The sequence below is a fragment of the Sorex fumeus genome, unplaced genomic scaffold (assembly GCF_029834395.1).
Source record: "Sorex fumeus unplaced genomic scaffold, SorFum_2.1 ptg000055l, whole genome shotgun sequence".
NCBI classification, from domain to species: domain Eukaryota; kingdom Metazoa; phylum Chordata; class Mammalia; order Eulipotyphla; family Soricidae; genus Sorex; species Sorex fumeus.
This window is the reverse complement of record NW_026606112.1, coordinates 16,654,310-16,673,634: the sequence shown is the minus strand read 5'-3', so window position 1 is coordinate 16,673,634 and position 19,325 is coordinate 16,654,310. Positions and strand designations below refer to the sequence as shown.

Sequence of the window (19,325 nt, the reverse complement as noted above, 5' to 3'; positions counted from 1 at the left end):
GAGATTCCTGAATAAGTCCCCAGGAATGGAACTGGAATGGAAGGAAGCCTCTAGAAACCCAAAGAGTCCATCCCATTCTGTCCATCCCATTCACTCCCATCCTGTCGAATCCCTCAGGTCCTCTGTCCTGTTCTCACAAGAAAATGAATCCCCCAGCAACCCCCAATCTTTCCCGAGTTGAATCTCCAAACAAGAAATCCACCCATGGATTATAGCCTGGTGAGACCAATCAGCATGACCCGAGTTCCTGACCCACAGGAACACAAGAGAACAGGCATGTTTGCCAGTAGCCACTACAGTTGTGGCCATAAGTTGTGTACATTTCCTACAACAGTGCCCATGCTGTGCCAGAGTGAATATTTGGTGATCTCATTCATTAGAGTCTCATTCATTACAGTCAGACACGTGGTGTTTCACCGTGATTCTTGCCTTATGCAAGTAGGATGTTTGTTCTAATCTAGGCTGTGAGTGCAGGAGGAGCAGACCTCTGTCCTTTCACAGTATGTCAAAGTACTGGGCACACAGTAGGTTCTCTGTCTGGTGTAATTTGACACCTTCAGCATAGGGCGTTTGCCTTGCACACAGCCAGCCTGGCTGAGCAGGGTTCGATTCCTCCCCCACTCTCGGAGAGTCTGGCAAGCTACTGAGAGTATTGCCCACACAGCAACACCTGGCAAGCTACCCGTGACGTATTTGATATGCCAAACACAGCAACAAGAAGTCTCAAAAAGGAGACGTTACTGGGCCCGCTCGAGCAAAAATCGATGAACACCCTTCAAAGAAACCAAATGGATACTGAACAGAGGCACATGGACCCTTTGTACTACATGCCCCAGACATGCCAAGAACAAGTTCAAAGTCCTGTCCTCTAGTTTCTCACAGTAGAAGCCAACCAAAGAACTCTTCCCATTGCATCTCCTTCTTACCATGCAGAATCAGTAATCCTCTAAAGACCCTTACGGTTCTTTGTCAATCTGTCAAGGTTGTGATCCTGCAGGTCAGATGGAGGTATCACGGCAAACTCCCTGATGACTTTTTAAGTTTGCAACTTAGAAGTGAAAGGTCCCTGAGGTGCTCATCTTCCATTTAATCAAGGATTCAATCATCAAGTTAAATGGACACACCCAATCCTACCTCAATAGCCCATCTAGGCATCCCTTCACCTCAACGACTTAATGGATATATCCATATTCAAGCAGACCAGAGATCAAAGCTATATTAGGCAGTAGCTACTTTTTATTCATAAGTTTACAGAATATATTGAATTAAGAGGCATATCGTTTGTTAACTCTATTTATGAAAAAAGAACTAAAGATAAATTTGGCCTTAAAATGCATTCATTGTAGCTTGCATTCTGCAAAATTTGCTTCCATATACATAGAAACAATTCGCAGTTTCCCTAAGTTATGCATCTAAAATACATAAAAGTGTTATCAAATGGAACAGGGCCTATTTTTTTTTTAGCACAGTCCTTATACATTCCTGATAGTCAAAGGTATTGATAGGAAATGCATAGTTTCCTACTAGCAAAAAAGTAGATTCTGATACAAGCAAAGAATGAAGATAAGGATAAGAGTGTCACGGTTTGGATCTGTTAGTATACAATATCATTTATGTCTGAAGTAGCATTACAATGAGTTAACTTCATTCATGGCATGTTGGGATGTTGTTCATTTTCCTGGTCTTTAACCTTCTCCTTGCTTGGCTGAATCAAAGGACGTCAGTATGATTTTTTTTTTACCAGTTCATTTCTATTTCTCTACCCCCATCTCCCACCAAGAAAAGTCCCTCTTAGTCATGTGCCCTATTTGTCAATCTATATCCATTGATTTTCCCAAAAATCTGGATGACCCTACTGTATGCTCCACCCCAAGGTATTATTTAGCAGAATCTTTGGCCACTCAATGCCTAATGCAAGAACTTTCTTCGAAAACTGTGTGCAGAGGGGCTGATACTTCCACAAAAGGATCTGAAAGCTGGCTAAAGAGATTTTCTTTAGATAGCATGCAAATAGACTCCCTCCCGCCGACCTTCATCTCTCTTTCATTATACCCCCAGTTGGAGGAATTTCCATCATGAGTGTTCCTGGCAGCCAAACCTCCAGCATCCCACGCTGATTTCTTTCCTAAAAATACACGGCCTCTTACTCCACAGGGAAGAAAAATGCAACACTGCCTTTTCCAGCATGGTCCCCAAAGGCTGATTAGGGCTGTGAACAATTCATCATCATGCATGCATCTTAGTTTTCAATTTTTCCCTCATAGGACTACTCTGTATGTCTTGCAGATGCAGTGACAAGAACCAGATGCATCTCAAGCTCAAAGTATCCCACCTTAGACCCCCCATCATAGCTATGGGGATATGTGGGTGGGGAATGCCACTAAAACTGCTAGACACCCTCTTTAATAATAAATAATAAAAAATAAAATAAAGACACCCTCTTTAGAAGAGAAAATAATCAGAAACTTCTGGAAATAATCAGAAGTGTCAAGAGTGAAGCCTTGCATGTAACAGTAGTTCCGTAGTGCTTAATCGTTAAGTGGACCAGTTGATTGAATGTTGTCTATTCAGCTATGGTATCTATTCAGTTATTTCCTCCTTCTGGTAAGGCATCTTTTTGTTGCATTTTATTTCCTCTCAAGGTGCTGGTCTATTCAAACGCAGGATAAATGAGAATGTTTTTTTGGAGGGCATGGAGGAGAGTCACAGAAGGAAAACAGGAAAGCTGCTATTCAAAGGGGAAATTCTAGGTCTTTCCCCCTCAATTCTGAATAATCAGAAAATTGAGTCAGATTTCCGGTGTCTATTTCCTTCTGAAACAACTCTTGCTACTCAATAAAGAATTGAGCAAGTGAGATGACCATCCATGGCTTTGCCCATGTTCTCAGGGGACTTTTCTGCATTGTCTGCAAGCATGCAATCATTCCCATGGCCCTTAATTTTAATGTTTGCTAAGACACTTAGTCCCAACAACCCTCCAGTAATCTGAGGGGGACAAGTCCTTGCTGTAAGGTGGTGTGGCTTGGCCATGTGGATTTGTGGAGGAATTCAGTCTGAGCCCGGCCACCAAGATTATAACCTGACCAATTGATCTCTTGCAGAGAGGGCTGGGAAGAGTGAAGAAGCAAGAGCGGATCCTCCTAAAGTCACCCCATGGGTCTGCCTGTTCTGGGTGTTTTGGTTTGGGGAATCTGACATTAAGATCAGAAGCTTCTTCCAGGAAACTTCAAGGGCTTCTCAGGATGGAAGAACAAGGTTAATGAAGCCAGGTTTCCACCCACATCCCCCCCACCCCCTACTACCACTACTTCTCATGGTAAGAATATCTATGTTCCTTTCCTAAATCAGTGAGAATAAACACCTCCATGGCACAGGGACTCTGGAATTCGCAGGCTCTAAGCCTGCCTAAACTTTGACCCCACGCCGCTATCATGAAATAAACTATTTTTTTTTTTAAGGAAAGAAAATCAGAGGAGGCTGAAACAATAGCACAGCAGGTAGGGTGTTTGTCTTGCACGTGGTCAACCCAGGTTCGATTCCCAGCATCCCATATGGTCCCTCGAGCACCGCCAGGAGTAATTCCTGAGTGTAGAGCCAGGAGTAACCCCTATGCAATGCTGGTGTGACCCGAAAAGAAAAGAAAGAAAGAAAGAAAGAAAGAAAGAAAGAAAGAAAGAAAGAAAGAAAGAAAATCAGAAAGAAACCTACTTGGAGCTGACCCCCCGCCCCCCCGCCCCTCATCCCAGCACCCCAACCCCAACTGCTTTAGGTCTTTCTTTCACCTGTGCATGAGACCTCCAGTCTCAATAAGCCCCAGGCTAACACATCACACTTGCTGGGTTTCCGGTACTCAGCAGCTGTCACCAGCATGGAGAGCGCAGGTGGCTGGTCCCCAGCGTCACCTTGCAGTGAGGCTGGGAAGCCAGATCCCTGCTCTGTGGTGGAGAGAGCACGTGGGGCAGACAGACACCCTGGGTGCTCCCTCTCCAAGCAGCTGGAATCCAGAACATTACTCCCACGAATCAGCCCTGCACTGTTTGCCAGGTGCTCTGCTGCCAAGTGTGGAGCGAGGCTCTGAGCATGTGCAGCCAAGTCAAACAGACCAGGAAAGCTGAAGAACACCAAAGTCAGAGCAATTGTGCCTTAAAAATAAAACGAAAATGGCTAACAGACCAATTTGCTCCTGCTGGATCGGGGTTTGGGAGGAAGGTCTCAGGAAGCGAGGCTACTTGTGTGTGGGTGAGCCTACTGATGAAACCCCTGCCGCCCTAGGCTGGCAGTGCTCGGTCTGCAGCCCCAGAATGTACCCAAGAGTGCTGCTATGACATCAGTGACTCGTTCTCTAGAGGCTATTTATTGCCTCCATCTGCACTGCTTCAGGTCCAGCAGCCACAAACACATTTGTATTTGCAGTGAAACTTCCACCAGCTCCTGGCAAACATTCCAAAGGATCCCAATGCAATAGGATTCTGCTCCCTTCAGTGGCTCAAAGAGAGACAGTGGGATTTGCTCTCACCGTGCCAGACTCCAAAGTGCAGATGTTTTCTTAAGAGCCCCAGTTAACCGAGCCCAACATCTATCTGGAATCCTCTACTAAAAGAGACCCCAGGACCTTCCCACCATCTACATCAGAGAGGTCATCCGGAGAGAACCCCCTGCTCCACTGCACTCAGACATGACGTGGGACTCAGTGAACCTGCCCCTGCCCCCCACTCGGCTGCTCAGTCTGAAAGCTCCTGCCTTAGAGATACATCCTGCCAGCTCATGACCAAGTGAATAGAGGCTGGTCAGGCTCAGGGAAGTTTCCTCTGCTAAATACTACAGGACCATCAGTGTCATGGGTGTCCTTGGTAGGTCTTACAAGCTGTTGTCATCATCCCTTCACAACTCATCAGGAGCAGTGATGCCAGGCAATCAGCCCAAGCAGGAACATTACTGGCAGGGCAGTGAGCAAGCAAGCAGCATGGTATTCAATTATTTGAGATAGAAAATCACCTTGAGGGCAAAGACAACATGCATAACCCAAAGGATCCCCGTCTCTTGGTTTCTAAGAACATCAAGTCTCCTGGAGGGCCGCCTGTGACTCCACCAAACCTCCCTTCCAAAATCCTACCAAACGCTCAACAGATGGAAAACCCAGTTTCATCATGCTAAAGGCCTGAAGAAAAATTTAGTCATTGGCCTGTTTGCTGCTTACCCACAAACTCAAAATCTGGTTTTGGAGAAGCAGAAGACTCACCGAGAGCATGAAAACGTATGATTGCTCTGGTACCAGGGGAATCGGGTTTGAATCATGAAGAAGAGAAGATTCTTTTGCTGAGCTCCTGGGCCTCTGGCCAGAGAAGGGCCCAGATACATCAGTGGCACCTTCTCTGTGGCAGAGGAAGTAGCATCAGAGTTTTGTTAATATACCCAAGCATAAGTGGACAAGCCAACACAAGTGGAGGTTCTTCTAATATCAGAGGAGGAGGAAGGGGGTAGGCTTGGAAGTCTGGGATGGCTCAAAATAGCATTGCTGAGTATTATCAGATTTTTAACCTAATCATCAGCAAATCTTTCAGCTGACTTTGGCTTTAAGAGTTCCTACTAAAAACAGACTTAAAATGGAATGCCAAGAGTTCATCATTTGTTTGGTCTTTTATTTTTATAATTATGATTATTTCATTCTAAGAGCTGCCCCATCTTATCTGCTGTACTCCTTCACTAAAAAGCACAAGACTCTTCTAGACAGTGAGAGTTGAAGTTGGTCTCTTTCTCAGAGATTACAGGCTTTAAGATGTCTTTGGAAAGTGAAGGGACATGTCATGCAGTGAGCCCATGAATGCAATCCCTGATTGAAATGTGACTTCTAAAAGTTTGAAAACACCTAACTATTTTCCCAGTGCATTGTCTGTTCTTATTTCAGAGCATGGAACCTGGCTTCTTCTAGTTGTCCTCCTCTGGGTCCTCTCCCACAAGAAAGCCAGGATCCTGTGTTTTTTTAGTCATTCACCAACCACACCTTCACAAACTCAAATCAACAACTATGTGCTCGAAAATCTTTGTCTTCCCTTTGAAACTGGACGCAAAAAAGAAATCTCTCCTGTCAGTGGAGACGGCTGTGAAGGACCGAGGAGCCTGAACATAAATCTCCTTGAATTTTTTAAAGAGCTGCTTCTCCTCATCCCACTGGTAGATCTGGGAGAACGTATAGTCACTCCCCAAGGCCAGGTAGTGATTATCTTTAAATGAAAAGGGCTGCAAGGTCATGGCCCCCCGGGAGGGGAGGGCCTGGACCTCCACAAACTGCTTACTATTCCACCTCATGACCCTGGAGTCCCCAATGAAGCGGGTGAGCGACAGGTAAAGATTGTTCTGCATCCGGAAGCTCTTCACAGCCAGCACGTCCTCCATGTTGGGGATGTCACTGTGAGGGACAAACTTCTTTGAGCTCTTGTTCCATTGGAGGATAATGGGAACCTGGGAGCGGCTGGACAGGATGAGATGCGACTTGCCATCTATATCCACAAACTCCGCATCTGTGTCCCGGAACCACTCGTGCAGAGACTGGTAGGAATAGAAGCCTTTGCTGTTCCACTTATACACTGTCGACAGTCCTGCCTTGGAGCTGTCTGCAATGACAAAGAACGTCTCATCCTCGATCTGAAACAGCTCAATGTCGTTGGGCTTGGAGATGCGAGAGACTTCTATGTCTTGGAACTTGACAAACTTGGTCCAGCTCTCATCGTATTTGTAAATGTGGGAGCCACCGAAGAGCTGGGCCACCACCACAAACACCTGGTCTTCAATGAGAATGGCCTTACAGCCCACGATGGATTGACCTGGACCCAAAAGAAAGGAAAAGGGGGGATCAGGGCTGTCCACTGGGACTCTGGAACCCAAGTGAACTGAGAAGAGAGAAATCTAATATGGTGCCACCTCGAAAAATTAAATGATTATCCCATGACCCAGGAATTCTACTTCTGGGTCTATAAACCCCAACACTGAAAAGTGGGGCCTCACGGAAATGTTTGTACCCCCATGTCCATGGCAGCCCGATTCGCAAGCACCAAAGTTGGAAGCCACCCAGTTGTCTGCTGGTGGAACAACTGCATCAAGGAAACATGGCGCGCACACAAAAGGCAACACTCCCTCACTAGGAAAGGAAAGAAATTCCAACACAAGCTCCAATATTAATGAATATCGGGGGGAACAACGCAAAGAGAAATGAAAAGCTAGGTACAGACCCCCCCCAAAAAAAGGACAAATAATGTCTAATTCTTTTTAAATGAGGTATCTAGAGTGGTCAGGTGCATAGAGACAGGAGGGAGGAGGGAGACAGTGTGTTTGGGAGTGAGAGGTGGGGCGCTGGCGTGTGGCTTCCATAAGGCCACTCCAACAATGCTCAGCCCTGTGGCTGTGGTGCTGTCCCCAGGGAACCCCTGGACCACCACATCCTTTAGAGTCAGGCAAGATGCGCTGTACTGGGGATCAAGCCATCTGGGCTCTCCTCACACTAGGAGCTGTTGGTGAGTGGGTCCAGAGTTCTAGGTTTTTGAGGATAAAGACTCCAGTGATTGGCTGCATGACAAATGTCAATGGAGTTAATACCACTGCAAAATGGTTAAGACAGTGTATTCAATATGATGTATTACTTCCCACAGCCTCTTTTTTTCCCCCACTGTAATGTGCATCCATAAAAACAGGTCAGTGCCAGTCACCTGGGCCTCTGGCATCTTCAGAGGCAGATGGACCATTTGGGGAACTCACACACCAAATGAAATGCTATTCAGAAAAGTATTTCCAAGGCCACAGGACAGAAGGAGGCAATTAAAAGGGCCTCTTCTCTCCGGAGCACGGGAAGGCTGGGAGGCAGGAGGGAGTCAGGTTTCAAAGCAGAAGTAAAACAACCAGGTGGGGGATGGTGAAACATTTGGCCTCTTACGGCTTCCAGAGAGGGCCAGAGGAGGGTCAACTCGGACTCTAGATCTGGTGGTCTGAGGTTTAAAAGTGCAGCCCCACTTAGGATACAGGAGGAACCAACATGGCAATAATAGTGGGGAATGATCATTTTGAACAAGAACCGAGTGTTGAAACCTTTCAGTATCTGTACTGCAAACTATAAGGCCCAAAAGGAAGGGGGGGAGAGAGAGAGAGACAGAGACAGAGACAGAGACAGAGACAGAGACAGAGAGACAGAGTCAGAAACAGAGACAGAGAGAGAAAAAGAGAGAAACAGACAGAGACAGAGAGACAGAGTCAGAAACAGAGAGAGAGAGAGAGAGAGAGAGTATCTGCCATAGTGGTGAGGATGGGGTAGGGGACAGGAGGAATATTGGGGGATACTGCACGGGTCAGTGGTGGGAAACGTACACTAGTGAAGGGACGGGTGTTGAAACATTATATGATGAAATCCAATCACGAACAACTTTGTTAATTTGTATATCACTGTGATTCAATAAAAATAAGTAGTTTTTTTTAAAAAAATGCAATCCCACCCCAGTAAATCAGATGATGCTACGCTCAGACTCCCATCTACACAGTCAGACATTGCTTGGCGGCCTGGGAGTCCCTTCCAGGCTGCGGGCATGAAGAGAAGGTGCTCACGCATTGTGCTCCCTGGCACAGCAACTCCTGGGCTCACATCGGGCCAGCGGTTGACCCGACTGCCTCTGTGCGGGTTGGGATCATAGACCGACACAGGGGCTGCGTTCAGCCTGCACTGCACAGGACTGTTGCAAAGCCTCATAAAGGCGGTCAAGCTCGGGGGGCTTGCTGTACAGCGCATGTGCACACGAGAAGCCTGTCCATCATGACTGAGCACGGTAGCTAAGCTATGGGAAACTGAAGCAAGTGCCATGGCCATCACAAGACCCAGCCCAGAACCGCACCTCTGAAACAGCTGTGCAATGATCTGGCTTAGGCAACATAAAACCAGAACTTTGTGAGAAAAGTTGGGGTTGTTTTCCTTCATGACGCTTCTCGGGGCTACCTCCTGGCCTCCTCTCCCACTCTGCACCCGTTAGCCGGCCCCCCACCCCCCACCCCTCACCCCTCACCCCCATTCCTCGATCCACTCAGCCAGCAATAGCACAACTCATATCCCAAGGAGAACTGACCCTCCATCTAGATCATCCCATTAAAAGTGACTGTTCTCCCTTAATTTTCTGGGCAATTTGGACCAAAGTGAATTTGGTCTGTAAATTATAAGGATAATTACCCAATTTCTGTGCCTGGTATTAACTTTGAGGGCAGGTAGTGGGTGGTTTTTTCAGAATAGTTATTTACTTTTCTCTTTCACTTCTTTGACCTTCTTGCAAGAACCTGGCCCCTGTTCTTTGTTTAAAACCCATGTGCATATTTTTTTCTGAGACCAAAAATTATAAATTTTCCCCCAAAACAAACTTTGAAAATAATGAGAGGTAACACTTTCAAAGTGTGGACATGATATTTGTCTTTTGAATCCTTACACAACTGTAACAGACAGGCACGATGAGACCCATCCCATTTCATAAAGGGTGAAGTCAATCTCAGGGACAAAATTGAACAGAAAAAAGTCATACATCCTCTAGGAGGTGTTGGCGCCTGGAACTCCAGCCCTGACTACGTGGCTGCAGACTACTCTCCTCCGAAGTACTGAAAATTAAAATAACTCTTGCTGCAAATGTTGACATAATGCTGGAGATATTGATGGTTTTGTTTCATCTCTAGTAAGTACATGTGCAAACAGACTTTACAAAGATAAATCTGGGCTTTCAGACCTACACTTTTTTTTATTACTCTTGGGTGTTCACCATAATTGTGAACATTTGCCCGTGTTATCACATCTTCTACAACTTGAATTCTTTGGGGCCCATATATAGCAGTGCTCAGGGATTTCTCCTGGCTCTGTGCTCAGCGATCACTCATGGTTCAATGCTCCGCTATCACTCCTGGCAGTACCGGGCAGGCCCCTGGGGTTGAAGCCATGAACTCAGGTCAGCCATACAAGGTAAGCATCTTATCCATGATATACACTCTTTGCCTTCTATAATTTCAACTCTTATGTTATATTTGCTTGTTAAAGACTTTTTTTTTCTTTTTGGGTCACACCTGGCGACGCACAGGGGTTACTCCTGGTTCTGCACTCAGGAATCAGCCCGGGCAGTGCTCAGGGGACCATATGGGATGCTGGGAATCGAACCTGGGTTGGCCGCGTGCAAGGCAAACGCCCTACCCGCTGTGCTATTGCTCCAGCCCCTATATTTGCTTGTTTGTTTTGATTCAGGTGACCACACGTAGCAGTGTCCAGAGGCCACTCCCAGCTCACTACTTGAACTGGCTCCTGCTGCTGTTCCAGAGACAAACTGGTGCCACACAAAGCATGGACTCCTGCCCTCAGTGCTCTCTGCAACCCACGACTTGAATGTTTCATAGCACCCCATGCAGCGTACCCTGGAACTGTGAGGGTTTGAATTCACGGATACACTGACATGAAGGTAATTTCCAGTAAATATGATGGGTCCTTCTTACCTCAAACTTTGGGATTCACAGACTAAGCCAACCTTGGATCAGGTTGGTTGAATCCATGGGTACATAAACCATGGATACAGGGGGTCAGCTTTGTGTTTGCAGATCGCTATCTCGGAAACGCCCTTCTTCCTTCTCTACATGAGGACTGACCTCACAGTCCTCAGGTCCGACTCAAATAACATTTTCCTTAGGCCCATATGTGCAAGTGCTAAAATTTCAATCCTTCCTCACCTCCTCCTTCAAACCTTCCTGCCTGCCTTTGTTTTCCTTCTTAGCTTGCTTTTATCCAAATGCATTAGATCATTTACCACTGTTTGCTTCTCTCTCTCTCTCTCTCTCTCTCTCTCTCTCTCTCTCTCTCTCTCTCCCATTCTAATGACAACTACTGGAAGCCAGAGGTTTTGACCTGGCTTGCTTATTGCCATGGCACAAGCACCTAGATGATGTTAGTTATATGAGCTCCAGAAATCTCCAGAAAGGGGCTGGAGAGATAGTACAGGATGTAGGTAAGACTCCTTCCTGCTTTGCAATGTGGCTGACCTCAGTTCAGTCTCCACATTTGGTCCCCTGAGGACTGTCAGGAGTGATTCCAGAGCTCAAAGACAGGAGTAAGCCCTGGGCGCCACTGAGTGTGGCCCCAAAATGAAAAAGAGGTAGAAAAATGAAGGGAATGGAAGAAACAGGAAAGGAAAGAAATGAAAGGAAAGGAATGGAAATGGCAAATGAGTGGGGAAGGGAAGGGAAGGGAAGGGAAGGGAAGGGAAGGGAAGGGAAGGAGGGAATGGATGGAAGGGAAGGGATGGAAAGAGAAGGTAAGGGAAAGGAAGGGGAGGGGTGGGAAGGGGAACAGGGAGGGGAACAGGAAGGGGAAGAAGAAGGGAAGGGGAGGTAAGGGGAGGGGAGAGGGAGGAGGGTGAGGGGAGGGAAGAGAGGGATGGAGGGGAGTGGAGGGAGGGGAAAGGGATGTTTGAGAATGAAGGAATGGTTACAATGTCATTCTCAAGGGGACGGCCAGCTGCTAGAGACTGAGGCAGTACTGCAGCCGGGTACCACCAGGTTCCACAAGCAGGGGAAGGGCTGGGAAGCAGCAGGGCCAGAGCCCAGGCCCCTCCCCCTGAGCCTCCACCCCGCCTGAGAAGTGTCCCAAGTGCGGGCCTTGCTCTGTGTCACAGCATCCTCTCCACACTCGCCCTGCCAGTGGTCCCTTTCACAGACTCTGGAGCCGATCGGAAGTTGGTTGAAGCCTGGCCCAGCTGCCGCGTCAGGACTCCAGCTCACGCTCCGGGTCTGCCAGGTGGAAACCCTGAGGCTCGGGGGCAGCGTCTCTCCTGAGCACCACATGGGACGGTGGTGAACTTCCAGAGACACAGCGGCGCCTGGAACAGGCCCAGCAAACGCCAAACTAGGCCCAGCAACAAGCAGCAGCAGCAGCAGCAGCAAGGGTCTGATACAAAAGCACCGCCCCCAGCCCACCCACGCTGCCACTCCCCCCAGGGCCGGCTCCGCCCATCTCTAACACAGAGCAAGTGAACTCGCTGTGCAGGTGGACCGCGAGGCACTTCGCTGCCTCCTCCTTTAACGGGTTAGGATCCCCGGACTCCGGACTCCGGAAAGGCACCTGAATCCACACCTGAGCGCGCAGGGACGCTTGGGCCTGTGCACTCAGCGCCAGGGGACTGGCTGGCGGGACAGCAAGAGCGTGTCCCTGCAAAGGGCATCTCGGGAGCCTCCAGTGTTCTTGCACCAGGCTCGAAGCAGCCTGGCTCCTGGCAGGGTGAGACGCCGCTCTCGCGACGGTCTCTGGGCATCCCCACCTCCCTACACCTGCTGCAGGAACACTTGTTCCTGAGAGACTCCTGGGGGCCTCCCCAGCAGGACATTCCACCAAGGTCCGCTCCTCACTGCAATAGCAAAACATTGGGGACTTCTCTAGTTCCCATCAATAAGTATGGGGGAGGGGGGTAGGAGGGAGGAGGAGGAGAGGCAGAGTTGGGGAGATGAGTAAGAGGAAAAACTAGCAAACATAGAATCTGCTTTCAGAACAAGGAACCATTGGCAGAAGTGAAAGGAGGATAAATCCAATCTTATTCCAAAGAACAGAATTTAGGGTGCCACTTATTCTTTTTTGTTGTGGCGGGGTTTGTTGGGGGTGGAGGAGCTCTTAGCAATTCTCAGCCAACTGGGCTGGCAGTTCAATAAAGGGTCTTGGGATGGGGTTCTGCAGTGCTGAAGTCTGCCTGGGTGACCCCACCAGTGGTCAGGGGCATCCAAAACCACACCCAGCAAGACTGGAAAGGCCACACAGGAGGAAGCACTGTCCTATCTTTCTGGCCCAAACTTATTTTTCCTTCATGCATACTCCTTGAAACAGTAGTGGCCACTGCACTACTGCAGGGGGCAACAGGAACAAGTCAGAGAGAGAACGTGTGTGTGTGTGTGTGTGTGTGTGTGTATGTGAGTCTGTGGGTCCACGTATGTGTGCACATGTGCCTATGTATGCACATGTACACATACACACATGTTTGTAGGCGTACACAATCAGATTAGCATTTAAGTTACCGATGAACTTAACAAAGGCAAAGGTTTAGCTGCAATAAAGCAGGTGCAGTCTTGGGTTGCCATAACTGCTCTTGATCAGGGATGTGACTTCTTCCCACGTCTGGAAAATGCCTCCCAGCGCATACACCTGCCCCCACCTCCCCCTTTTCATTGCCAGCAACACAGAGATCCACACGGGCATTTTTCTTCTATTCTTACCAAAGTCTGGCCATGTCGAGAGAAAATCAGAGATGAGGAGGGCTGGGCTGTGTGTCCCAACACTGACCAAGCCAGGAAGCCAGACCGTCCCTTCTCTCTCTCAGTCTGGGGCCTGAGACTCACACTGAAATATGATTCCCCACCCTTGCCTCAGCCTCACCCACCTGTGATGTTGTCATAGCTGCGGAAGTTCATCTCGATGTGGTCCCACTCCAGGACCATACAGTTCTGCATGCTGGGCTGGGCGATGGTCACGTACACATCATTCTTGGAGTTAAACGTGTCCACCGACACCGACTGGTAGGGCAGAGTCTGGTGAACAACAAAATCTGCAGATGGGTGTTTTAAAAGAGTGTGAGTTGAGCTGGCTGGTGGAAATTCTTACATTATCCTTCTATCCTTTGGAATCCATACCCCTAGCCCTGGGGAGGGGGCAGGCAGAGATGTCTGAATCTAGGAGATGGCAGGATGATGCTCTGGCTGCTAAAATGGCTTCCTGAGGTGGGCCAAAGGCTTGTCAAGCTCTCACCCACTTTGGGGAGTCCCGGCTTTCAAATAGGCAAGGCAGAAAGAATACCATAAGGCAACATTTCTGAAGTGGCATGACAGTAACATTGCACCAAAGGGCAGCTGGAGTTAAAGCCAGAGCTTGGTGGAGAATGTAAAATTTTACCAAGGATGAGGGCTGAAATGCAAGGACGGTTGGCATAGGAGAAGCTAGAGAACTACTGAAAAAGAAACTTTTAGAAGTTTTAATCAAGTTCATGGTGTGTTTGATTGATTTTTTTATGTTTAGGCGGTATTTTGTCGGGGGAGGGAGGCAACTGGTGCTCGGTGGGTGCAGGGACCATTCCTGGCAGTTCTCAGCCAATCCAGCAACTCAGCTGCTCAGTCCTGTACTATATTCTGGCTCCTGCATTATAACTTTGGCCAGAGATGCTGCTGAGATCAAAGTCTCTGGGCAGGACAAAATGACAGGCTGGGTCAGGGAGTCATTGCTAAGAAGACAACCAGGTTTGTGCCTTCTTATTTCAGCCACTCAAGCCCCACCTCCTCTATTGAGCCTTTCCCGACCACTGAAAGACACTGGCTCTTGGCTCACTTGCTAGACTTGTAAATAGACACGCTAGACTCCGTGGCTTACATCTTATCCTTCACTACAGCCAAATCTCTGGCGTCGCAATATTGGGGTGTGATTTGGAGAGAGGGGAGTTGAGCCTCTGCACCCTGGCCACTGCCAAGTAAAAGACAGGAGGGTAGGGAACCTCTGTGCCAATAGCAGGTGAGCATGATGTGCACCCCAACAAGAGGAGGACACCCAGGAGAGTGGCCGGTTCTGAGGCATGAGAGATTGGGTGCTGGGACCTTAAGCAAAAAATGCGAGCGTCAGTGACAGGAGGAAGATGAGTTTCACCAGATTGCTATGGAGAATGAATCTGTGAGCATGTGTCTGTGTGATCACTGACCCCTATCCGGGAAGACACAGGACAAACTCAAACTGCCTGGGTAGATAAATGGTTCCAACCCTCCCCCATACTCCTAAGCCTCCCCAAATATCAGCCTGGCTCCATCATACTTCATACTAGACTAAAACGCACTAGATGTCTAAATTCTGCTTTTTCCTTTTGGCAGAGCCCATGGTGATGTTGGAATGTGCTTATGCCCTCCTCCAGGACCTGCAAAGTAAGAGGGAAAAAAAGGGATGCAGCGGCAAGCACTGAGCACTGTTGCCTCTTCTGGAGATGCACAAGGGCTCGAAGCAGCTCTTCTCGCGACCACCAGCTGCTGACACCGCCACCAGCTTTTTCTCATGCGGGACAGCCGAGGGTCCCGGGCATTCCTGCCCTCTCCCTCGTTCCCCAGCTGCACCTTCAGCTTCAGAAACATGAGTCCCAAAGCATGGGCCATTTCAAGTGCAGACTAAAAAGTTTCCATTCTTGATAAAGAATTCCAGGATGAAAAAAAGAGCACCGCCAAAGAAAAGCACGCCTGGAATGGACCCCAGCCCGCTTCTTTCCCCAAACGCTGCTCTCGCGATATTGTCGACAGCCCAACTCCCGAGCACTTAACGCGGTCCGAAGTTACATCACTTGATTGATGATCTGAGTCTTAATAGGCGATGCCTCCCCTCCTCTCACTGCACTGCCTCCCAAAAAAGAGGAAGAGGAGGAGGAGGAGGCAGAGAATAAAAAGAGGAAGAAAAGGAGATAACAAGATGATTTCAAAATGATTTCAAAAGGAGATAACAAAGTGATTCTGTATATGAAAGCGGGAGGGGGGAGTGAGGGGGAGAAAATTTAAATATCTTTCCCCCCCAAAAAAATTTTAAGGGAGAGCAGAGAGATAGTACAGTGGGTTCAGGTGCTTTCCTTGCATGCAGCCAACCCAGGTTCCTGGGTTGAATCTTCAGCACCCCACACTGTCCTCTAAACTCTCCAGGAGTAAGCCCTGAGCACAGTCAGGTGTGGCTCCAAAAAAAAAAAAACAAAAAAAGAAAATAAAAATTAATGACTTCTCTCATCCCCATTTTATTTTTTTTCTTTCTCTAAAGCAAATCCTTTGCAGAAAGCTCCCCAAAGTGACATCAATTTACTGGCATTTGAGCACCAATGGTACCCGCGCTGGGGATCACGGCCACGGCCGCTCACACAGGATGCGGTTCATGATGTCAGTGGGACTCTTCCCATCTAGGCCTCACTCCCACTGAAATCAAGAGATTTCTACGTGTGCTATTTATAGCACTTGCAGAAAATAAATTATACATGATGCCAATCCTACGGGGAGAGGAACTGCACGTTAATGCATTCTTTCTCTTTGCATTTTCATCAGCCCCGAAACAGGGAAAGCTAACAGGACAATTAGGATGCAAAATTCGCTCCCTCGGAGGAATTTAGCGAATTATCCACCTAACACGAGGAATCATGAGTAGGTAACAGGGATTTTTGAGGTGGTTAAAAAAAGACTTGAAGCCCAGGGTTACAGGAGGGCTGTGATTAAATCTGGAGAGCTAGCCTGCCCAGTGGAGCTTTGGGTGTTAATTACACCCCAGTGGCAGATCCAGAGAGGTGCTAGTCACCTCCCCTTCCTGCTCCGGAAGAAGTCTTCCTTCCCGGAAATCTGAGTTGTGAGGTCAAGAATCTACTCAGTAAAGGGGACTTCTCCCCAACCCCCGACCCCATACACACACTGAGGGGACCGAAGAGCGTGTGACTCTCACAGCTCCATCTTGGTAGAGCCTCCCTTGCCTGCCCCCCACCTTTCATAAATTACCAGGCATGAGATTTGATCTGAACAGAAGACTGGAGCCCTCCCCCCTGAAAATACTTCACCTCTGACTGGCCTGGTTCTTACCAGGAGGACCCAATTTGGACATGCCATGTTTTCTGAAACCTTGGCAAAAACCAACAAGGGAAGCAATGAGGAGAGGGCTCAGCTGTGCGGGTGTCTTGAGCACTAATGACAGGAAAGGCAAAGCCTGGTGTCTCTTTCCGGAGGGACATGGACTTGCCCAATTTTAGTGGCGAGCTCAGTAGACATGCTAGAAAGAACAAGCATCCCTGGCATTTCTGAGATGGGGACGGGTTGCAGGACCCAACTACTTTAGTTCAAGCTGCTTCGTCCCTATGGCAATGCTTAGAGCCCGGATTTCATTCATGGGCATCGCAGGGCAGCTGATGGGTCAGAGATCTCTGAAGAGAGAGAGAGAGGGAGGGAGAGAGAGAGAGAGAGATAGAGAAGGAGAGAGAGAGAGAGAGAGAGAGAGAGAGAGAGAGAAGAAAAGTGCCTGCCATGGAGGCAGGCTGCTGAAAGTGGAGGGGATTAGCAGGAAGGAAACTGGAGACAGTGGTAGTGGGAAATGTAGACAGGTGAAGGGACAGGTGGGTGTTTTGGTACATTGTATGACTGAAACCCAGTCATGAACAACTTCATAACTGTGTATCTCAGGGTGATTCAATTTAAATAATAATAATAATAATAAATCCCTAGACACAATCATGCTTTCGCATATAAATTCTCCCCACTGCCCACAGCCTGCTACAGCCTGTGCCATTTTGCCCATTCATTGGCAATTAATCCACGCACTGGGGCCAGGTATGAAAACACAATGGAAATGTCTCTCTCTTCACTTTGGGGTTTGGAGGACTCTCCAGAAAAACTACAGAAACAGCAAAGGGAAGCTTCCAGGGAGCTTGGGTTAAGCGTTTCATGCCAAATGGCCTTGAATGCCACCCTTTGGTGTAAATGTCATTGGCTATGACCTACGATACACTGCACTGCTCTGAAATACAATAAATCACCTCTGAGTGGCCACGCAGGCCAAAGGGCACCTGCCAATTACACAGTTGAGTGAGCCCCTGTTCACTGATGAAGGACAAGGGCCTGGCCACAGAGGTGAGGTCCCTATCAGAAAGGAAGAGACTTGGCAGAGTCCCTTGTTTATCTAGAAGTCATTATTACTGAGTTGGGTTTTATTCATTTGCGGGCTTGAAGAGCCCTGGCCAGTGAGTGACATTGTGTTCTGGGTGGTTTTCATTTTTTGGTCTTTTCCATTTTCTGTAACTATTTTCTGAATTCTCCTTCCTGCTGCGGCTACAGACAGACACGCCTCGGGGCTTTGCAGATACCAACTCACAGCCTACATGTTTATTTTTCTAAGTCTGGTAAGCAATCTTCATACTAGGGACTGATCCTCTCCCTTTTACAATCTGGCTTTAGAAGCTCTAGAAACTATCTCGGTTTTCATCTGGAATCATCCCCAGCCCCTGCTCTCTATCAGATGTGGCTGGTGAGGCAGTCAGCATTTTAATTTTTTAGCTTTAAACCCTGAAAAACAAACTGAACTCGTAGGCACTGGAAAACCAAATCAAACTTTCAGTACATTTTTCCCCCCTTAACGTGAATTTCTCTTTTGACAACTTGTGAGGGTGCATTTCTACTTTGCCATTGGGTATATTTTACCTAGTCGGCTCTTTCTATGTGGTACTGCAAAAGCAATTTCTGGGTTTTAAATTTTGGCCTTTATTCATGGAAGTGTCAATACATTTTATTTCCAATCAAGAGAAAGTGTCAACAGTAGTTCAAGAAATAGTGATCTAAGTCTGTTCTCGCACTAACTTGCAGGAACCCTCATCTAATTTGGAAATATTCTTATACCAATCCCACTACTTTATGCTTGAATCTTTTCTAAACAAAACTTTTAAAAGAAATTGGAATTGTGTAAAGAATAAATTTTAAGATTAATGCACTCAACAAAAACTTTTCAAAATGTTGAAATATTTTTCTTACCACATTTCTTATTGTAAAGTGTTTTGATTTCCTCTGAAATAATTTGGAATAGTTTTTGACCTATTTTTCCTACTCTTTGGTGAGGGGTTATTCTACTATCTAGTCTTTGGAGAGAGAGGTTCTCAATACCTGTAGTTGTACATTCATAGTCAAAGCTGGTCACATCATTTAGCTTCTTTTCGTGATATTCTGGGGGTCCAATACAGAGTATATCCGAGACTGTAGAATTTGTCATCTTCAGCCACAGATACAACCACTTGGCTTTGCAGTCACACTCAAATTTATTGCCCCTTAAATCTCTGAAAAGGCAAAATCAAAACACATACTCAGAGAAACACATTTGCCTGGCAAGAATTAGTAATAATGGGAACTATTAACATCCTGATACATGTGATACCCACAACAAATGGAATGAAAAAGCTTTTGCACTTTCTACAACTCAATTATTGTATATATCACCGACTTTATTTCATGATCTTCAGTGCCCATAATTTTAAGTGTCTGGCATACAGAGGTCTGACACACACCATCTGCCCAAGTCCTCTGAAAGTTATCCCCATGCCATATTGGGAATGGGGAAGGGATGAGAGAAGAAAGTCACCACCCAACACAATTTCCCAAACAGTATAGGGACGTTATCAGAAGAGCCTCCACAAGCACAATCAAAATGTTGACTAAGATCTGGTTAAACTACATCAGAAAGAAGTGAAAGTCATTAGACAAAAAATAAAGTAGTCCCTGCTACTCCTAAGAGTATTCTAAAAAGGCAAAATACAACACCATACAAACTC

General features: G+C 47.3%; 1 protein-coding gene across 1 annotated transcript in view; it reads right to left on the bottom strand.

The window, feature by feature from the left end:
* Positions 1-4,893: 4,893 nt before the first annotated feature.
* The window catches only part of LGI2 (leucine rich repeat LGI family member 2), a 30,220-nt gene continuing 15,788 nt past the window's right edge, over positions 4,894-19,325 (bottom strand). The window contains exons 6-8 of the mRNA XM_056125542.1: positions 18,664-18,833; positions 13,413-13,577; positions 4,894-6,821 (exon numbers count right to left, since the gene is read on the bottom strand). Of these exons, the coding sequence (XP_055981517.1) occupies positions 6,004-6,821; positions 13,413-13,577; positions 18,664-18,833 (1,153 nt within the window). The 3' untranslated portion in view covers positions 4,894-6,003. The remainder of the gene's footprint in view (positions 6,822-13,412; positions 13,578-18,663; positions 18,834-19,325) is intronic.